Below are 22831 nucleotides of genomic sequence, written 5' to 3'. Positions count from 1 at the left end.
GCAGTGACGGCGGTGCATCCGGGGCTGCAATCCACACTGCATCTGGGGCGAGGCTACTGACGCTCCACAGCACCGTAATTATGGACATGGCATTTTAAATAAATAAATAATTAGTAAAAGTAACTTCTATAGAGAGTCGTCACTGGTGCCCTAGTAATGTCTCCAAGGGTGCATTCCTTTTACCTAATTCAACTAATCGAGATTAGATGGATTAGCTAGAAATGCACCCTAAGGCTGCATGGTATCAATTGCTTACTTATTTAGCGAATGCTATACTTACTTAACATAATTACCCTGGGTGCATAATTTTGTGAACAGTAAATTATCACGTGTTCTACACATAACCTACTTTTTACAGCGAGATTGCGAAAATACTTCTCAGAAGACTTTTTAGTACAGAAGTGTTACATTACTTGTTTTGGCTGCTCCCACTTTCTTAAATACTCGTGACGTCACGTTAATAGACCTTTTCACAGGGCGTGGCACCAACAACGTCATCACCTACCGCGGCGTCAATTTGGTTCGCTTTCGATGCATTGACGTTTGTTAACCGCGTGAGTCTAGAGCTAAAGCAACAATTTTTCTTTTCGAACTTTAACCGGTGCGTATAGCGATGCATTGAATCAGGTGAGGCCTCATTAGGACTCGGCTCTTGTGTGTTTTGCGTGTTTTACAGTGATGAACGACCTCTTTCTGATCTCTTTCGTGACTCTACCGCGTCATTTTGAGTGATGATTTAACATTGAGACTTGACAGACGTCAAATGCGGGTACAAACGTGCGTGTTCTGTGTGGTATGCACTTACCAAATGGTTTGGTTTGTATCTCCTGAATACTTCCTAGAAAGTGCATCGTTTAGGGAATGTCTGACGTGAAGAGGAAGTCTTTAGACAAGTCTGGTTGTGCTGAGAGGTAAGAAGAGAATGCATGATTTCATCATGAGGTCATGTCCTCAGCTGTGGCTGTCATATAAATGAACCAGTCACTCAGTGTTGCTGTACTGTGTTTTATTTTTTGGAGTGTGTAGTTGCCGTTCTATAATGGTTATTTGCTGTGTTCCTGGATGTACCAATGTATCTGCCAAGGGGAAATATTTGAAGTTTTTCAGATTTTCTTCAAATGAAGAGCAACGTCAGAAGTGGTTAGAACAATTAGGACTTGATGATGTCTCAACCAATGCCAGGGTATGTGGTAGGCATTTTCCTCGTGGAACCAAATCAACAGCAGGTGTAATACAGACGTTGTCCAAGACAAATCCACCTTTTTTTTGTTGCTGCAATAAAGCGATCCAGAGTTAGAGCTTCTTTTACATGGTCACCATCAAAACAAACTCCTCCTTGAAAAGGCTTCCTGCAGCAGTTGTTTCAAGACCAAGAATGCCTAAATCTTCTACTCCTAAGAAGAACATTGCAGCATGCAGGAGGTCTCTAAGTCTTATTTCCCCAATATGGGAACATGAAGACAGAGATGAGAATGTTGAAGAAGACTTTGAAGACATTTTTCACAGTCTAAGTATTGATGTTGAGCCTCACTCTGACTGTGCATCGTGTTTTGAGCTGCAGGAGGAATTAAAGGAAAAAGAAAACTGCATCAAATTACTTGAACAGCAAAAGTCTAGTGGCGAGAATTGGAGGGTTGAGGCAATTCATGATAATGATGAAAAGACGTTGTTTTATACAGGATTTTGCAGCTACAATGATTTCAAGGGTTTTTTCAAGTCGTTAGAGTATGCTGCCACTTCACTGAAATGTTGGTCACAGAGACATACAGCATTTACAGAGAGTAAATCAGCAAAACCTCGTTCTCTTTCACCTCTAAATGAGTTTTTTTCTGACAATGGTTCGTCTTCGTTTGGGGCTAGAGATGAAAGGTCTTAGCTACAGGTTTGGTTTCTCTCTTTCTCAAGTTCATAATATTTTTGCCACATGGATAAACTTTCTCTATTGCAATTTGAATGACGTTGACTGGTGGTTGCTAAGGGACACTCTACGTCGAAATTTACCACAGTCATTTAGAGAGGCTTTTCCAAAAACGACCTGCATCATTGATGCAACAGAACTTTTTACAGAACGTCCTTCAGATAGGGGTTTGCAATCAGCTCTCTTCTCCAGTTACAAACACCACCACACTTTGAAAGCATTGGTTGCAATGTCACCATGTGGTCATGTTATGTTTGTGTCGCGACTATTTACTGGTGCTATATCAGACAGGGAGCTTACCAAGCAGTCTGGTTTTCTTAATAAATTGGTGCCTGGAGACCAAGTCATGGCAGACAAAGGATTTATTATTGCTGACATTCTCATGGATGTTGAAGCATCTCTTGTGCTACCTCCTTTTCTAAAAGGAGGTCAGTTTGCCAAGGAGCATGTCATTAAATGCCGGCAAGTGGCTTCTCTTAGAATCGACGTAGAAAGGGTGATCAGACGGATAAAGAACTATAGAATTTTGCAAGGCATAACACTTAGTTCAAGTATGGATCTTTTAGGTCAGGTATTTACTATATGTTCGTATCTAACGAATTTGCATCCACCTCTTGTACGGTAGATTTAATTTTGTAGGGTAGATTAATATTAATTAGTGGCATTGATATTAAGTTTTGTTTGGAAAGGTAAATATATTGGCTCTTGTTATAATTCTGTACTCTTGTGTGTCACATGCTCCAGAATACATCACACTACCACTTGCTGTTCAATTTCATTTTCAATTATTACAACATTAATTAATAGTACAAACAGAACTCTATCTACTTGCTACCTAAGGTCCAACATGGGCAAGCCAAGTGGAAACCTGGGTGAAACTATTTCTGGCAATACACACTTGTCATAAAAGTATTCTAATTTAGGCAAGCATTCCAACCAAAATTTATGTTTATACTTAATTCGGTCTATAAATATGTCACATTGCGTCCATACAAGAAGTCACACCAGTTCCTTCCTGTTATAGCCATCTGACCTTGCACCTGGTAGAAATACTTGTGCCTTCTATTCAAGTGCAACTGGCCATCCTTCCATTGACAGTAGAAGCCAGGCATCTGTGAAGCTTCAGAGATCGTTTTGTTCGCATTGAATATGGACACTTGATTTCAAGTACACCATCTGTATAATCAACATTACTTGGATCGTAGATTAAACCAGCTGGTGATGCTCCCAACCATCCATGCTCTGTATCAACAAAGTCCACATTCCGATACCTGTATTCCTGATGGCATTCCTGACTCTGTACACAGAATTAAAACTAGTCAAGCAATAGTGGCAAACAAGCACATGCATTGTCAGCTATCTTACCTTTCAATAAGAATAGACTTTGTTCCAGTTGTTGACAGAGCAAGGTCACTGGCAATAGTACGATGTTGTTGCAAGAACATACAAAGATCTCTTTTTGTACACATCTCAGGACTCTTGCCAAACACTGAATATACAAGCACTTTGGAAAACGACATAGCGAAAAAGCAAACATAGTACAGCAACACTGAGTGACTGGTTCATTTATATGACAGCCACAGCTGAGGACATGACCTCATGATGAAATCATGCATTCTCTTCTTACCTCTCAGCACAACCAGACTTGTCTAAAGACTTCCTCTTCACGTCAGACATTCCCTAAACAATGCACTTTCTAGGAAGTATTCAGGAGATACAAACCAAACCATTTGGTAAGTGCGTACCACACAGAACATATGCATCATAGATTACGTACGCACGTTTGTACCCGCATTTGACGTCTGTAAAGTCTCAATGTTAAACCATCACTCAAAATGACGCGGTAGAGTCACGAAAGAGATCAGAAAGAGGTCGTTCATCACTGTGAAACACACAAGAGCCGAGTCCTAATGAGGCCTCACCTGATTCGATGCATCGCTATACGCACCGGTTAAAGTTCGAAAAGAAAATTTGTTGCTTTGACTCTAGACTCACGCGGTTAACAAACGCCAATGCATCAAAAGCGAACCAAATTGACGCCGCGGTAGGTGATGACGTTGTTGGTGCCACGCCCTGTGAAAAGGTCTATTAACATGCTTGCTATTACGCAAGGATCCGCAGGTGGACCGTTTCGGACTGATTGTTGTTACCAGAACTAGCCGGTTTTTCCGGACTACTGGAAATCAAACAATGGCTTTTGCAAGACTGCTAAACAAAAAAATGGCCTTTCGGACAGTTCTTGTGGTATGGTATGTCTCGAGTTTTCGATGGTTGAAGTTAGAGTTGCTCTCGGTGTTTGTTGTGTATTGTACATACCTATCCTTGTGACGTAAGCAGAGAGTGCTGACGCCTAGTGAGCACCTTTTCAGAGTGAACAGTTTCCCGGAACTTGTACAAACTAGGTTGCTGCTGCACAATGGATGGATGTTTGAGATGCTGACGGGTTGCATGAACTTGAACGACATGCTCGAACGCGTCTAGTAGGCACTAAAAGTCTTGTTGAAATTTTTAGAAGCGAACGCAAACTATTGCTTTTGGCAGTTACAGCGGCACGTGGGTACGCGTGGTAAAGCCTGGTTCACAATATTGACGCCGACGTCGACGTCGACGTCGACAGAATCCTATTCCAGCGTCGACGTCGGCGTCAACATCAAAGGATGCCGCCGACGTCGAGGCGGTTTCTTTGAAGTTTGACGCTCAACTCAGCGTCGGCGTCATATTGTGAACCAGGCTTAAGCGACATGCCATGACAGCAGATACATTGCCATGTAATTGTACAATAGCATATACCAGCACGTGTAGCTACTTCGGTATTTTACTGTCGCTATAGAAACTCACCCGGGCACAGTCTGGTGTGTCACTTTCAAGCTTGTGAATTTAGCTAACTAATTATATATAATTTTATTATTGTTATTTAATTAATTATCGTGGTGTATTTCATTGGTATTGTATTCCATCTGTGTGTACTCAAAGTGTAGTTCTATACTTTGTATGATATTGATCTGTGTAGGGTAGTAAAAGTATATTCTTATGTTTTTACAAGTAAGAGCTTCGCCTGTAATCATTGAAATAGGAAGTATGAAAGTAGTCGTCTTGCCAATTTTTTTATATGAATGACTATCGTATTTCCACGAGTAGTAACCCATGCTTGAACAGTAACCCATGAGTCACTTTGACTCCCGTGGATGTTTGCTGCATGAATGTTCGTTGGGAGCAATGGAGCTAGTTTACTGTACGCGTATGGTATTGTCCAATGCTCGTAGGTACACTCTCACTTGAATTATTTGAATTGGAAATTGTCACATTATAAGTCACCATGTACCAGACTGTCATGTAGAGTTTTAATTGGTCGAAACAATAATAACCCATGCTCGAATAGTAAGCCATGTTCTGAGGTGATTAAAAATAGTAACCCTGGGTTACTACTCACGGAAATACGGTTAGTGTTGTTGTTTCTCTGATCTCTCTGAACTGGCTTCTTCCTAAGTAAGTAATTTGACAGCTTGAAGGTTTTGTTTGGTAGTGTTAAATGATTAAAAGAGGTCTTGTCATGAAATGTTTCAGACACACCATCAGACTGGGTCAGTAAGCCTAGATGCCGATGCCTATATAAGGCCACGGTGTGGTCGCCAACTTTGTAGGGCTAGGCTAATTAATTAATTAATTAAAGGTTTATTAAACTAATTTTATAGCACCCAAACTATTTAGGGTGGTGTTGTGGTGATACAGAGTTCTAGCTAGAGCCTGCAATGCCTGCTGGAGGGCCTAAACTATGATTGTTCTGGTCAATTGCCATCTATAGCTCAAATTGTTGTGTGCAGCAAAGTGCTCGATCTAGGTATTTCTTTCTAAAGAAGACTGTAGTAAAGTAGTGTGTATCATGCTCCGCTGTTAGCACAAAACTACCTACTAAATATTGCATTGGAGATGGCTTGGGGCACTCTCCATTTGCATTGACCTGGCAGACAGAATTATACGTATATATATATATATATATATATATATATATATAGTTGGGATATACCCACCGTAGCGTAGTGTAGAATTTGGTAGTTAGTTCTGTTTAAATGTAAAAGTAAAAATAAAAAATTTATTATATAAAAAAAAAAAAAAAAAAATATATATATATATATATATATATATATATTAATGACATACCAGTGTAAAGATCAGTTAATTAATGATTAGTGGTTACAGGAATCTTGGTAGCAGAGGCTTTAATTAATTATCCCTAAAACTTTTCAGCTCCTGTCCAAGAGTGTGACGGGTGTATGATCACATTTACTCATTTTAGGATTATTACCATGGAGGGCTATCTTTTTTATCTGGAAATATATTTAATCAACACAAAATGGTAGAAATTAAAATATATTGTTATTATTAAATGATATGCGACAGTGAGTATGGTCAGTGGGTGTGGTCAGTATTGATTGTCTGGTTGCCGGCTGTCACGATTGTCTGGCTAGAACTTTGTGATACACAATGACATGCAACTATAATGTGGATCTATGCCTATCATAATGCATAAAAGTTGTTGTCTGGTGAAACCAATAATAAGTCAGTAGTGTACTTAACTTAAATTAAACAGCTCTATATGTAATCGCTTTCTATGCTACTTCTAAACATGAGTGGTAGATCGATCATCAGTGTTACTTATGGGACATATTCATTTCAGTTGTGTGGTAATTCAATGCCTGATGTGCATTAGTACACATAGATTCTAGATGCTACTGTGAAATCCACTTTTAATTTGCTGTTGATTCACCTTCACATTTTTACAAAATGTGGGGTTGTACGTCTCATTTTGTTACGTGGCTGTCTTCTCTGTTTCTGTTGTCTAGAAATGTACTTGTATTTGTAGGTACTTGGCATTGTGGTGCTCACAGTCAATAAAGCAGCTATGGCACGCATTATAATAGATGGACAATATGTGGCTGAATGTTGGTTCTCTGCTGATCCGAGTACTTGCCGACTTGTACAGGCATCATCAACTCTGACTGTGTTTGTCTACTTCTCTTGGATAGTGTTTGAAGTATTGGTTGATGCACAAATACATCCCAAAGCAAGTAGGGGCTTTCTCTGGCTCGAGGCCTTTCTTGCAGGACAGCTGACTGGGCTTTATATTGGCATGATTATATTGGCAACAGTACAATGGATTCGAACAACTGCCAATTGGCCATATATAACTCTTAACGCTCAACGGAATCTTTGCCCCAACAGTGTTGGCAACGACTGCGTAATTCCAACTTGGGTTTATGCATCAGCTGTTGTAACTATCGTTGTATCAACAGGGACTGCTGTTGCATTGGTGAGACCACATTACTTGTGCAGCAGCTATCATATAGAAAGATGATGAGATTAATGATGTTTTATGGCTAGGGTTGGTATTTCTATTGGATAAAAAACGTACTGAATCGTAATGTAGTGCTATCAGCCAGGCCACAAGAAATTTCGTTGGCTGTTACTGTACCAGGCGAGGCTTTACCCAATCAACCTCAGTCTCCAGTTGTGATACCTCCACAGCATCAGTTTTCTCCATCTGGAATTGGACCAAGCGGGCATCTTGCAAATGTTCATTTACTTCTGGATCAATTAGTGAGACCACCAACACATTCACAGCCTATACATTATGACAGACCATCGTGTCAGAATATATTGTCTTCTGAACCAATAGGGCATGAGAATTTTCAAGCAGGTCACTATAGACATGTTCAGCCTTTTCATCGGCTGACATACGAACACACAGTCTGATAGTTTGCTCTCACAATGGAGTGGTATGGCACATATCTTTCTAGACATAGAAAACTTGCTTGTATTAGCCACTTTCATTTTATCTCGTCACAGTGTTAGCAATATGCAACTGTAGACATTAATTACTGCAGTGTTATTCTCGTAGTAGTGACCATTTACAATTAAATACAACAGTAAAGATTTTATTCCTACATACTGTAGATGTCACTCTGTTTACTTTGTATAACTGAATTAAGGTCATACTTGTTAGTTTGAATGATACTGTATGACTAAACACACTATGTGAATTGATATGGGTGTCAACACAATGTCCACTCGTATACAACTAACAATCTCAGATTTATGTAAATGTTCAAAAGTTTGCCACTTTCTATTTACAAACACTTGAACAATAGAAATAGTGTTTGAATTGTTTGAATTGGAAATTGTCACATTATGCAGCCTCCATGTACCAGAACTGTCATGTACGGTTTTAATTGGTCAATTGAATTTTCTTTGAAAACCAACGTTTTTGTTGTGCCGCAGGATCCTTTATTGAACAGCCCTTCCTATCTAGCTGCCACTTGTCTAGTGTATTTGAATGCAATATAAAATACTTAGACTTTCTGATTGTAGGTGGCTGTCAATTGTAACTGTACTACCGACAGGTGCATTGCTGTCTCATAGAATAAATAGCCAGCACTAGGTGATCAATCTGCCTATAGTACAACATCCAGTCTTAACTAGATAGTTATACTTGTACTACATTTGAAAGTTATAGATTGTAGCAAACAGTTAGTAAAATCAATGTTAATAACCACACCAATATAACTAATACTCAACCCTACCTAGTACAAAGGAAACTTGTTATTCAAAAAACTCCTGATGAGATGACTCCATGTTGGGCAAGAAGTAATATAACAAAACTGACTGTCACAAGAATACCCCAGAAGTATTGAGCACGAATAGGAACACGAAACAGCTTGACCTAGGTGAGAAAAAGATTACTACAAATTTGTATACAAATTTACATACATGCATACATGTGCGCATGCGTGCGCGCGCACACACACACACACACACACACACACACACATGGTGCAAACAGCAATAATTACATTGCTATGTACTCCAAATACAACTGCTTACTCGTGGATCAAATAATGATGTGAACATCAGAAAAGAATCCAGATCATTTTGTGCAGCATCTTGGTGAATATATGACCTAGCTCTAATCTTATAACCCAGTTTCTTGATTGTTCCGCATGCATTAGACAAACGTACAGCCTGAACAGTAAAACTCGGTAAAAGAGAAACGAGTATGTATCGTTATCAGAATTGCAACATTACATAGCAGATTGGCAAAATAGCCACCACAGTCCACAAGATGGCACTCATGACCGCTGATGCTGCGAGTGGACCACCATGTTTGGTGTTGTCTCTCAATGATAACCATGCTACAGATGTGTAAGAATTGTCAATACACACAATCTAGCTGTTAGATCTTAAGTATATTGTTTACCAGAAATTGCTACACACCCAAACAAGAACTCCAGAAGAGACACGGCAATCCCCAACTCAACATTTAGCTGCCTGATCATCTCTCCAATGTCATAAAGTTGCTAGAAAACAAAATATGTGTCCTTAGTAATCGTTAATAAAACAATGAAGAAATTGTATTCTTATTATATCTACTTGTTTGAATGTCAATTTGTCAAACATATAACCTTTGAAATCTTCATTAAATTGACTCAAATCATTAACTCAATCAACATACCTTAATAGCTTCTTGCAGTTTAATTATCTTCTGTGTTACTTTCTCTGCAACTCCTCGTATGAGGAATATAAGAAGCTTGCACTGGGTAACGTAGTTGACAACCACACCCACGTAAACAACATCCAATGCAACAAATGCAAGTACCATGAATATAGCCAATGAATACTGACCACCCTTGCTGGACAATTAACAATATTTCCATATTAATTGAAAGTTAATTCAGTGGACTGTTTTTACTTCTTCAGTTCCATCCATGTAAACTCAATGTCTCCAAAGTTTGTTCGCTCATGCTCAATAGCCCTACCAGCCACACCCAATGTTTGAGCTGAAAATGACAGTGCTATCCATATAATTCCAATCCACAAAGGTCGTCTACAATACAAAGCAAACTACATAAATTAATTAATTAAATTAAAATATTGATTAAATATTAATGTGCTGTGGTAAGTGGCTGCATGATGCAGACATGCAAATTAGTTCTTGTAAAGACCTTAACGATGCAGTCAGTTTTTTCTGAGATAGATATCCTTTCTGCTTGATTGAATTGCACAGTATAAACGTCTAAAGATTGATTGAAACAAAATGTATAATAAGCCAACGTTTGCACATTTAATTAAAATCCATTCACCTGCTCCATCATTTTGTCTAGTTGTTCTGTCTGTTTATAACGGAATAGATAAAAACAGTAGAAATAAACTCCAATGTGAATCACGTCAAGTATGACATAAGAACTGATGCTGTGATCATAACAGTCCACAGTGTAGTATACAACCGTACCGTTCTCATCTTTAGCCTCATCATATTGATAAGCTGGCTATAAACCATATACACAAACAACAATCAAGCATGTGAGATGTACAAACAAGTTGGGAGTTACCGAGTAATAATTATTTATATCTTAAATCTAAGAAGATTAGATAGTAATGGTATTCACTGTTTGGCATTTACTAATTGGTTTAAGTCAGAGTGTGTAAACCAATAAATAAGTAAATTAATTATATATACATATACATATATTTTGTATTTAGTGTATGTAGACCACTTAAAATCTATAAAGCAAACTTTCCGTAATAGTGTAAAACAATCGTTTAAGAACAGATTTCTAATTGAAATATGCAGCACCTGCCAAATCTAACATTAAACATATTGCCTACATGCCATAACAATCGCAGATACTGTAAGGATTTCAGTGACATACGTTACTTCTGCTGTAACAAGCAGCAAATTGGACAATGTATCCCAAAAGAATGAGACACACGACAACTATAGGATAAATGACATTGACAAAGTCCTTCCAGAGAGATGCTTCCATAACTGTGAAAATAGGTTTCCAGCCAAGCTGCCGACAAAGATATATTGTATTACTTTATTGTTGTAAATTAATACACTTGCAAAGTAAACTCACCACTTTGAGAAAATTCTCATATGGTCCAAGCACTCTCTTGCACAGATCAAGAGCTGTAGTTGTTTCCTCATCAGAAGCAGCAAGCTCTGAAAGCTCCCTACTTTTCTAATATCAAGATAGTTAACCAACCACATCATTAATATTCCAAAAGTAATTAAAGGATAACATTAACTTGTGACAAAGTACATATACATGCTGCACAACAGTATATGGACACATGTGTACCTAAAAGACTATGTGTCACTCAATTTTGAAACAAATTAATACTGAGATATGTTGTGCAATTTTTACATGAATCATGCTTCCTAATAAGTATTAGATTGTAAGAAATTCTACATGGTTTCAAATGTTGTACTTAATTAAGCCTGCTAATGCAATTATGATTTAATAATAGAAAACTTGTAATGAGCCATGCAAAATCATTACTCTACGATAGCGCATGTCATGGACTTGTTATGTATACACAACTCACTGCAAACTTGACATATGGTTTTCTTATACATGCATACACACATAAAATTTAATAAATAATGAAGTGTAACTTTTATAAAAACAGTAGCAGTTATAAATACAACAATCAGTATATTTTTTAATATACCCGCACTGAGTAGACAATTGTTAGTAGATTGTATCTACACACTATAGTTAATTGACTCAATTTATAACAAACCAGTTAACTAATTACTTAATTAAGACATGCACACTTTGTTAGACATTATTAATTTTGAATTCAATCTTATTTGCACTAACTGCTTCATGTGTTAAAACTTAAAGTTCAACAAAAGATAAAAAATAAAAGACATATAAATGATTAAAGCAAACCTTACATTTACAGTGACAAAGTCATCTGTATTGGTACTTGCTTGAAATGCAATTTGCATCTGTTTCTTGCTAGTTGTACTACCAAACTCCAAAAATTAGGCATAAATTTAGATCAAGCAGTATACTATAGATATATAAGTAGTAATAATGACACGCACTCTCACACACACACACACACACACACACACACACACACACACACACACACACACACACACACACACACACCAGTAACAGGAAGTACAAGACCTTTAACAACCCTGATAACTGACATGACAACTGCACACTTAATGTGTTTGTGTGTGTGTGTGTGTGTGTGTGTGTGTGTGTGTGCGTGTGTGTGTGTGCGTGTGTGTGTGTAAAGTCCACATAGCTACATGTCTGCCTTCAATCAGATTTGGAAGGCATACCGTGCAGTCAGTGCTCGTGATCGAGCATGATCACGCAATGGTCTGCACACGCATCATTATGCATGTTTAAACTGCTAATTTAATTAATTAAACGATCACCATCAAGTAGTTTACGACCTTGGACTTTCCAGTTGCTCAACCTCTATGGTTATACTATCGTCATCCATTGAAAAGAGCAAACGTCAGCACCACTCCACATATATGTCTACGCTCACGTGAATGGGTGTGGTTACTACTTCCGACCGAAACTATAATTCCTGTAAAAATAACTCTTCATTAGCATATTCGTCGTATCATTATATGTTATGTTGGTAATGCAAGAAACACTTACAATAATTGCATAAGCATCAGATTAAAGCACGCAACGCCTAGAGCGCTCATTCCACCAAAACAAATTTCTCAGTTTCTGAATTTCTCAACAACCACTTGCAGAGTTTATTGAATAGCTATATAGACTCTTGTTTATACAAGCTATTTAGTTGTTAATTAATTAAGCATCAATATCTCACTGTGCATTTTAAAGACTTAAACTTGAGCCAATCTAGCTGTTCTTACCACACTTGTCACATCCATAGATTGTTATCCTTGGCAAAGAAAGCATCTAACCATGTTCTATAGCATTAAGTCTCCAACTACTGTTCATGATTACAAACAAACACAAAGTAGCCAAAGTTGAAAGCACAATACCATTTCAAGAGCAAAAGTAAAAAATCTGCTTAATGATTTCTGTCATGTCCAGTAATTATCAATAAATCATGTAATCCTATATAAGATCCATAATCAATAATGTAGACTTTCTAAACAAGTATAGTCAAACATTCATATGCTTATATTACTGTTGACTTCTGATGCATCACGTTCCATTAAATAAATTCAACAATCAATTAAAACGGTACATGTACAGCATTAATAAATTCACTAGCTCACTCACTGACTTCAAAACAAACCAGCCCAAAAACTAAATATCAACATGATGAATTAAGAAACAACATTGACAACAGATCTTGTTGCTTTCAATTAAGTGATGTCAATATTCATGATGAGTATCTAATATATAATTCACAACCTGTCATGATAAATCACAAAAATAATACATTTATACTGTAAGTTGATAGATAATCATATGGCAACTGTAGCTGGTTTGCAATTTATACTAGAATCACAAGCCACTATCAACTACAAGACAACCACACACTGTACAGTACTGCATCCACACATGCCTAGTAAAGTAACTCATAATCAAAGCATCAAACTCTACAAGACTTGAACAAATCTGGAATTGTTGACAACTTCAAGCAAACACTGCAAGAGCTAAATGTTCCATTAAAACCATTTCAAAAAACTCCTGATGGAAGGAATCCTTGTTGACCAAGCAGCAATATTATGAAGCAAAATAACACAAGTGCTCCCCACAGATATGGAGCTGAGATAGGAACTCGAAACAACTTGGCCTACACAAACAATCAAATATGTTACAGGACACATTACATAGGTCCAATAAATGCTAGATGATTGACATCTTGTCAATCAAACCTACTTCAGATCTACAGCACCAATGAAGTGTCACCAATCAGAATTAATACTTTCGAGACATTTGCAGCACGACACATTAAACCAACATTCTTTATACATGCAAATATGAATTCTTCATTGCTTAGTATAAAGCCATATTGGTCTGGCTCATCAATTCTATTAACTACCTTTCTCATCATGCACCTGTACACTTACTTGTATGAGCTATATAATCCATCTGGAAATGCCTACTACAGTAATGTCAACTAAATTGACAAAAAATCACACTAAAATTTGCTCAATAGATTTGTGAACAGATCAATATGTTTTGTCTATTAAACGCATGCAAATGTAAAACAAAGATAATAATGGTGTTTTTGATAAAGTGCAATGGCACACTGAACAGAAAGTGATACTTGAATATGTAAGTCTCTTTGAAAAACAGAATGCTACCAATGCATTTTTGCACTTAAACAACAGTATTAAAGTAGAAATCCATCATTCTTCTATCATGGCAGATAACTTAATGCATGCTGCCTGTGACACGACAAGGCTTATTGTTAGAAACAAAGATACTGGATTCAATTTCATCCTTGCCTTAATTTGATTGGTCATCTCTTAAAACTAAACCATTGTTCCAAAGTTGAACAAAGATTAGAAAGCCATGCTTAAATATAGCAGCATGATAGAATAGATTGCTATGATATAATGTATGTGCTACATTAGGTGTATGTTGTCAGACTTTAGAATGGTCAAAATATCATTAAACTAAGTTTGTTACCTCTATGAAGTCACACATCAATTTTTAGTGCTTGAGTTGCAGCTAAGATATCCAAAAAATCATAGCTCACCCTTGGTGAAAATGATGATGTAAATAACAGAAAAGAATCAAGATCATCTTGTGCTGCATCCTGGTAGCCAAATGGTCGTGCTCTAATCTCAAGACCTATCTTTCGAATTGTTTCACAAGCATTTGACAGTCTGGCTGCCTGCAGGCACAACAGATTGACACAAATATAAAATCAAAATTAACTAAACATAAATTGGACGGGCTACATACATAAATAAATGGAAGAAGAGCCATAGGTGTCCACTGAAGAACATTCATAACCATGGATGCTGCAAGCAACCCACTAGAGTTAACCACATTCTTGCTAAATGACAACCACGCTGCACAGATAAAGGCTTGAGCAATTATCACTGCAATGCTAAACGATCAAAAGTGTCTAACCGGAAAGTGTCAGCCATCCTACCAAGAATTCAAGTATAGATACGGCAATACCCAACTCTATATTCAACTGCTTGATCAGTTCACCTACACTGGTATACTCCTATACATAAAAACAAACAATACTGAATCAAGTTGCTGTGTCTTTTCCAACAAAAACAAAGTTCATGAGTTGCCGTCCTGAAAATCTAAAATTGGTAACAAGTCGTGGACTTTATTACTAATCCTTCACACTCTACATCGGCCTGTCAATGCATAGCTACAATGCCTATTAATCTGCAGGTATGCCTACTTCCACTTCTCCCAGTACTCAAATAGTCTATAGCCCAATTTGGTAAGTCAAAAAATCACTGTGTGACAGTGCTAGCACTCAAAATTGACCAATCGATAACTACAAATAATGCAAGACTATGTGCTCCTTGACAAATTGTATTCCTTCTTGTTGTTTTTATATCTCCATATTTCACAAACAATTAATTTACATTCACAACACATTTTTGCTATCTTTGACTTCATCTCAGTACATCCCAATTCTAAATCAAAACTATTGGCAGATGAGCGTTACGACTGCCAGATTAAAAAATAGTGTATGAGACATAGACTTAAAGTGGTCTCTGCCACAACACTTAAACTGCCACAGCAAACATACTTGAAGACTGTTGATTTTACTGCAAGATCCCAATGTTGCATCAAGTGATGAGGACAAACTAAAGTCCGGAATAGCATTGATCTCAAAGTGTTGTTATGAATTAAGTGCCTTGATAAAATCAAGAGAACCAAATTGCATGAGCAATTTCCTAATTTTCTAATCAACTGTTACCAAGCATATTGCACAGTGCTTTTGTAACCAATGGCTGCAAATACACACCATACCCGTAGGCAAATGACTTGATCGTATGACTCATAAATTCCACCAGGTAAAGAAAACGTTGAGTTAAACAAACATCACCCAGCACTTAGTACTTCACAGTGCAGATTTCACAATTTCTTTGATTTCCAATATCTCATTTAGCACACGATCAATACCAAACCAATGTTAACATTTCAAACAACTACTTGTCAATTTCAATATGCTATGAAACTTGGTGCTTGAGTATTTGACATATACACGTGCACTAGCCTCAGAAAATTAGTTATAAACATGAGCTGTCAACTTCCTTACTATTTAAAAGATATGAAATAATCTATATGTAGCTATATGTCACAAGTCACCATAACAAAACATTTTCACATGGACATAATAAACTCTTCATATATTTCTTAGACCTAACTAGGCAATGCTACATCAACATTACTTGGTCTTGCTTAATTACAGTGTGTGGGCGTAGATATACCTTGATGGCATGTTGCAAACTGAGAGTCTTCTCTCTTACTCTTTCAGCTATGCCACGTATCAAAAATATGAGGAGATTACACTGAGTAATGTAGTTCACAACAGCACCAACATAGACCACATCCAGAACCATGAATGCAAGCAGCATTACGATGGCTAGAGCATATTGAGCACCAGTACTATATAGCATACATACAAGTCACTATCATAGCGACATCAAAATATAGCAAGAAAACAATGTACTTATGGCCAAGCTTCATCCATGTAAAGTCAATGCTTCCAAATGTTGTTCGATTGCTTTCAATAGCTCTGCTGGCTACACCTAGTGTCTGGGTTACTAAGGAGAATGAAATCCAAATAATACCAATCCATAAGAACCATCTATAATACAACAAACAATCAACTTTGAGTCAAGTCAACGCATGCACATGGATACACACACTACTATTAATGTAGGTATGCACATGGATACACATGCACAAGTAACCTCCACAAATCAGTTGACAGATAGTCGCATACAACACACCAAGTTATATTCTACCAACACTTAATTAGTGGAGAAGAAGGAAGAAGCAAACCCATTAATTGACAAACCTGAGAGAAGCTGTTAATTTTCCTTGAGAAAGGTAGCCCCTCTGTTTAGCAGACTTGGTTTGAAGAAAAGTCTGACAATAAATTACATTCCACATCAAACCAAACACGTGCTAATTCATTTACAAAACACGTACCTTTTCCATCAATATCTGCAGCTGCTCTGTCTTAACCCAACGAAAAAGATAGAAACAGTAGGAATACACTGCAATGTGTAGTGCATCAGGTATAGCATAGGAACTGATGCTATGGTCGTAACACGACACAATGTACTTTCCGTTTACACCTCTCCGATATTCGTATCCAGGCTGTGATAAAGACAAGTCAGCAACAAAACACCAACACACAACTAGTACTACTACAATAATGTCACAATGTCACTTGAACCACAAACTACAAGCAACGAAAACCCAAGTCATCTACCACAGTACCGCCGCATATATTACAGTTAGACTCTTGCTGTACATGCATATTTATGTTGTTAGCATTGAGTCATAATATAAAACAGATGTGGATTACAATCATTAAAGCCTGATGTGCAGCAATAGTGTTATTCAGAGAACAAATAAAATGCCACTTCTTCTGTTGATTAGCCCAAACGAAAACACTCAAAATAAAATATGTAGAAAGTGTACCATTCTAATTAATAGATGTCACTAGCTGCAATAAAGCAGAAAAGTCTCTAAGTAATTATAACACTACTACTAACTTTGGCTGTAACCAATTTCAACAATTCTGATTACCAAACCAGCAAGAGGCAAATTCAAAAAGCAGATATTCAATTAGAATGCACGTATTTCTTTTTCCCTCACAACTCAAATATAAGCTGGTATCCTCTGTTTACAATGCTCAGTAGCCTTGTCTGTAATGTGCAGTTGTTAATACATGCTTTCAGGCCAACATAACATTCGCAATCTCATTGACATCAACTGCATCCAAATTTGCTTACTGTATTTCCTGATAATCAATTAATTCTTTCTGTAATCTTAATTGTTTACTCACTTCTCTGACACACAACACACACACACACACACACACACACACACACACACACACACACACACACACACACACACACACATTGTCATGGAGCCCTTTTGTCACAAAAGATAGCCCATTTCATTAAGACAGGTCTTCTGTGCTCTAGGCAAATCCTGAGGTCAGAGCTGAAAGCCCACCTGGGGCTTGGCCAAGTACTTGCAGAAGCACTGATCAAGGCGTAACTCCTGGCCTGAAACCAAAGTTCAAGATAAACTCAAGCATTGAGATGACACCGCAGAGGTTATCAGTTTTGTCCAACCCAGACAAAGACCAGATACTCATATACACTGCTGGTTCCAAAGAGGCAATTTCTCTCTCATACAAGTATGTGTGAGTTTCTTGGGAATTACATTTGTCCTCAACGCAACTTCAACTTGCAAGCCAAAGGTTCTGGATGTTTTCTACTCTTAACTGTGAGTCCCACACAATTGAGCTATAAACATTACCTGCACAAGGGTGTGCATGTGTGTGTGTGTGTGTGTGTGTGTGTGTGTGTGTGTGTGTGTGTGTGTGTGTGTGTGTGTGTGTGTGTGTGTGTGTGGTGTGTGCACGTGTGCACTCACGTGCACAAACAGCATTCCAGTTACTCTAGAGAAGCTACTACCTCGTAAACATAATATTTAAAATTGGTACAATACTAATAATCTTGAGCAATAGCTATATTATCCAGAAAACCTGTGACTACACTCCTGCATGTCCTAATTCACTGCAACATACATAATCTACACTCACTGAAGTACTGTTTCAGTCATTAAACATGTACTCCTAACCACAAAACACCTGCCTTAAAACATTAGCACACACAGATTACACAACTGAATGGAACGAATGTTTTCTTTTATCCAAATCACATAACACAATCATTACAACCAATTACAAATATGTAACTATGACAAAACGTTAACCTTTCACGTACATTGCTTCTGCTATAGCAAGCCGCAAACTGGACAATATAACCAAGCACGATGATGAACAAAACCAAAACAGGATACATGAAATTTACAACTCTCTTCCAAACAGAAGGATAAATGATGGTAATCAAAGGTCGCCAACCAGACTACACACACAAGCTGGCAATAAACTCCTGACACTGTAATGTTGATGTGATCAAACTTACCACTTTAAGAAACTGCATGTAGGGCTTTAGAACTTTCTCTTTGCATATGTACAAAGCTGTTGTAGTGGCATTATCAGGAACACCATACGATGGGACTGGAGGAATCTACATAAAGCAATACATACTGGTAAGTCAAACTGAGAAGCTGAATATGTAAGCAGACAGGTACAAGGTCACAAATAATGCTTACAGTATCAGAAACAATCTCGATTGTAAGTTCCAAGTCCAAACACAAAAACTGAGTCACAAAGCCCATACCAGGTTTGCCATTGCTTTAGGTTTCACTAAAGTATGTACCGCAATAATCCAACTACAGTATCTATCTACATACCTATACGAGGCTCATCTGTCTGTGTGTAACATCAATCATGCCAAAACTGCTACACCAATCGCCACGAAACGATGCATGAAGGTCATGTTTCCATCTCAATATAAATTGACGTTTCAGGTTTACGAGAAAATGCTTTTAAAGTGGTCCCTTCAAGGTATTGAAACCATCTCCAATAACAAAAATCCTCTTATTGCTGCTTCAGCGCCACAAAGTTTCCATAACGGTTGACTTCTTGACATCCGATGAAAAACGAACACACTGTCTGATTCTGGTGGAAGTGTATGGCAATGTTTGTCTGATTCTGAGTGACTCGTGTCTGCATTCTGACATCTGGGAACATTGCATGAAGTTGTACCACGACTGTCTAATATTCCCTAGACAAGACTGGGCCCCTCCATTAATTGTATCTAATTGCTAATGACCCAACTTGAATGACAATTCTTACTTACACAAGAGCTGATTTATAGGCTTCTAGAAAATGCCAAATCTAGACTCCAGGTCAACATTTCTTAGTACAATTTCTTCAGAATATGCAGGAATGTGCTTGCAAGCAACAATGAACCCTAAACTTAGACTGACCGTGTGTCCTCATGATTCCATCATCGCAGTAAGAACTTAATTGAGGATTCCACTGTTCCATCTTTCCCTAACTCTCTAGCATGTTGTTGTGGTCAAATTCTTGATCCTTTCAGTAAACATCTTCTCAGTTGTTCTCATGACCCGTTATGTACAAGAAGACACAATGTACTATGCAAAACTATTTTTCATCTTCGTCTGTCTGACTACAAGTATGTCAAACTGTAACAGATATATCATGACAAACACCCTGGAGACGTTACCATCCAAATTTCTTGGAGGGCAAGATAGGATATTCTGATAACACTGTGTGCAACTCTTTATAATCACTATGCACCACCAGGTCACCCACCCAGACTGAAGCAGCAGTAGCAGCAGAAGAACAGCTGCCACAAGACTAACTTACTAGTTATAGCAGGTGGTCTGTTCTATCTAATTGTCGTAGAAACCATTGCTTTCTAACACACATTCACTATTTAAATATTTTAAAGGCACTTTCGTCCAAGATATCAGTTCTAAGTTGCATACTGTTCACCAGAGCTTTCAAGCATTACCAAATAAATAAGACTATGGCAATTCAATGCCAAGATGATTCATGTTTATGTTTATTGTCTACACACTTTAAAATATCTTTAATATCAATAAGTAGACAAAAGGCAAACAAACATATAGACATATGACAATCAATACTTACTGTAAAATACACTTCATGAATTTAATGACTGTATTGCGTTCTAATAAGTCTGTACCTTAATCAAACGTTCTAAAGTACTTCAGCTACCAAACTAGTCTCAGTAGATTTTTATGGGTGCATTCTGTAGCTACACCTTGATGCTCGTCTGGTCTCAGAGATTGAGCACTTCTCCTATCTTCATCCAACTGTGAGAAACACACCTGCGGCGCAATAGCTTGTTGTGTTGACTGTGAACCCCTCGTAGCAGCTTCAACTTTGATTTGCATGTAGAACAAGTATATGCTCTTCTTGCCAACTGATGATTGTGAAGACTGAGCAATAGAAAAAGTTGCTTTAGCTATTTCCAATGCTTCAGTAAGCCTGACTTTTGATCCCGCATTACCATACAGGCGCGAATACAGAATTCTTCGAAAGAGAGGGTCCAGTTGTATCATCATATATAGCCACGTCCTATAGCAGCTAAATCTGTATATGACCTTCGGAACCAGAAAACTCACTTCAATCTGTATTAGGGTTAAATTCCTAGCCAGTAGATAGGCATATAAGTTTAGAATAGAACAAATTAACCATCCATCAAAACGTTGAGGTATGTTCACTTTGGTTTATACAGTCGTTAGAATTTGTCTCATTAGGGAATAGAAGCCCTCGATTTATATTTCGACTGCAGTGGGCTTGTCGTTGAAGAGGAGGGGGTCTTGACCCCCAGAACCCTCCCCTCTATCCGCCTATGCCATATAAATAAGACTATGACAATTCAATGCCAAGATGATTCATGTTTATATGTAATTAGAAGTAGCAGATGTTTGTAGTTGGGACTTATCTACTTCCTGCTAGAAATATGACCAAAGAGACTGGCTCCAAGAGACTCACAGTTTGTATTGTAACAGTACCATAAATATCTGAAAGAGAGCCCATCCAATTAACATTCCTGAAGAAGTTAAATGGTGAAAATGTGCTTGTTGAAATCATTAATCAAAATGTCCATTAAGCACTTCTCTGAACAAGCAGCTCCCTAAGACGAACATCCTATTTGAATAGCCATGTGTAGTAAAACTACAACAAGTTCAACCTTACATGCACTGTCAGCCTACAGTGCTGCATTTTTGTTGCACATAATTTGACAAGTATATATATATATATATATATATATATATATATATATATATATATATATATATATATATGGTCTAGACAAATGTATTATACATAACCACCTCTGCCTGAATGATGGCCACTGAGTGGTCATTCAAGGATGATGCAAGTTACAGTCTTCCCAAAAATAAGTGCCCTGGCTCTTTTTGGACATTTACTGTACAGTACTGTACTAGTATTTGTTTACTTTGAGATTTTGCTTGAACTAAAAGCGCGAACTAAAGTCTGTTGTGGCACCATGAGCCTCAGGCCCTGTCAGTCAGGTCAAAGCTCTAGATTGGCAGTAAAACAAAAGTTAATGTTACATGCTGCATACGTTGCGCATACGTAGTTTACCACATCAAATTTCAATTCCAAACGAAAATGAAAATCGAGACGAGCACAAAAAGATAGCTGCAATCTCACCTCGATAGTCACATATTCATCTCCGCTACTAGCAGCGTCTCGCATTTCGAATGATTTCTTGTCGTCGAAATTTCCAGATGAAGAGGACAGCAGAGGCTGTCTCATCTCACTAGAATTAGCTCTTTCGTTGCGGCGCGAGTAGGATGCCGTAAAATGTGACCCACTCTACAGTGAATATAAGTAAATCACAAGGAGTAAACGAAACCATACCCTACTAAGTTAGTTAGCTCTTTTTTCCTTTATTGATATGCATGAATATATAGGAATAGATCAAGTACCGCCAATTGATAATTTACCTCCGTCAGTTGCGATTTTACGGTTTGTTCATCTTCAGTCATCTCTACTTCACTGGCAGTGGTGTTCTTGCTGTTTCGTTTCAGTTCTCAGTACCTCGGAATCCCAGTTTTCGCGCAGTTGCTATGCGCACGCGCAGTTGTTGGAACATGAATGCCGCCTTCGTGTGTTTCACCACGCGTTACTATGCCATGTGATGGATCACGTGTACACGCATCCGTGCAGAAAAGCGAGAAGTTGCACCTTTGTAACTTTTGCGCATGTGGTTACTTGAAATGAGTGAAAGATGCAGCCGACAATCACATGCTTAAAATTCAATGCCAGGATTTGTTTCATCGTTCTAAAGGTAATATAATATCTCTAGAAGCTACCGAAGCCTATGCTGATTCAAATTGATTACTTAGCCCTCACTGCTACTGACCAACAACTGTGTGTCTAAAACACATTCTCATTAGACAAAATTCAACAAATTAACCATTCCTGCCAACCTAGGTG

General features: G+C 37.8%; 3 protein-coding genes across 6 annotated transcripts; 1 reads left to right on the top strand and 2 right to left on the bottom strand.

The window, feature by feature from the left end:
• The first annotated feature begins 462 nt into the window (after window positions 1-462).
• LOC134196191 (uncharacterized) lies at window positions 463-8013 on the top strand. 4 transcript variants are annotated; one of them, XM_062665265.1, is made up of 5 exons: window positions 463-601; window positions 677-769; window positions 843-911; window positions 6780-7226; window positions 7298-8013. In XM_062665265.1, exons 4-5 carry the CDS (start codon window positions 6819-6821, stop codon window positions 7667-7669), a joined length of 780 nt encoding a protein of 259 aa, XP_062521249.1. In that variant the 5' UTR covers window positions 463-601; window positions 677-769; window positions 843-911; window positions 6780-6818; the 3' UTR covers window positions 7670-8013. The 4 variants fall into 4 exon arrangements, with proteins under 4 accessions (XP_062521249.1, XP_062521250.1, XP_062521251.1 ...); XM_062665266.1 differs by lacking the exons at window positions 6780-7226; window positions 7298-8013 and adding an exon at window positions 1195-2639 and having other exon boundaries at window positions 677-1140; XM_062665267.1 differs by lacking the exons at window positions 6780-7226; window positions 7298-8013 and adding exons at window positions 1027-1140; window positions 1195-1979 and having other exon boundaries at window positions 493-911.
• A 328-nt stretch (window positions 8014-8341) lies between these two features.
• On the bottom strand, window positions 8342-12275 carry LOC134196320 (uncharacterized). The gene is made up of 12 exons (XM_062665420.1): window positions 12180-12275; window positions 11658-11730; window positions 10831-10935; window positions 10624-10764; window positions 10054-10239; window positions 9916-9986; window positions 9663-9797; window positions 9426-9603; window positions 9171-9270; window positions 8999-9105; window positions 8798-8935; window positions 8342-8636 (listed from the first exon to the last, which is right to left on the bottom strand). Exons 1-12 carry the CDS (start codon window positions 12227-12229, stop codon window positions 8520-8522), a joined length of 1401 nt encoding a protein of 466 aa, XP_062521404.1. The 5' UTR covers window positions 12230-12275; the 3' UTR covers window positions 8342-8519.
• An 808-nt stretch (window positions 12276-13083) lies between these two features.
• LOC134196475 (uncharacterized) lies at window positions 13084-22426 on the bottom strand. Its single transcript, XM_062665616.1, has 12 exons — window positions 22339-22426; window positions 22043-22207; window positions 18885-18989; window positions 18684-18824; window positions 16864-17034; window positions 16730-16800; window positions 16379-16516; window positions 16137-16314; window positions 14806-14905; window positions 14635-14744; window positions 14426-14563; window positions 13084-13513 (listed from the first exon to the last, which is right to left on the bottom strand). The coding sequence occupies exons 1-12, from the start codon at window positions 22378-22380 to the stop codon at window positions 13397-13399; spliced, it is 1476 nt and encodes a 491-aa protein (XP_062521600.1). The 5' UTR covers window positions 22381-22426; the 3' UTR covers window positions 13084-13396.
• Between the last annotated feature and the right edge of the window lie 405 nt (window positions 22427-22831).

Source organism: Corticium candelabrum, chromosome 21 (assembly GCF_963422355.1).
Source record: "Corticium candelabrum chromosome 21, ooCorCand1.1, whole genome shotgun sequence".
Taxonomy (NCBI): domain Eukaryota; kingdom Metazoa; phylum Porifera; class Homoscleromorpha; order Homosclerophorida; family Plakinidae; genus Corticium; species Corticium candelabrum.
The sequence above is the reverse complement of the archived record's forward strand: the minus strand, read 5'-3'. Positions and strand labels throughout refer to the sequence as shown.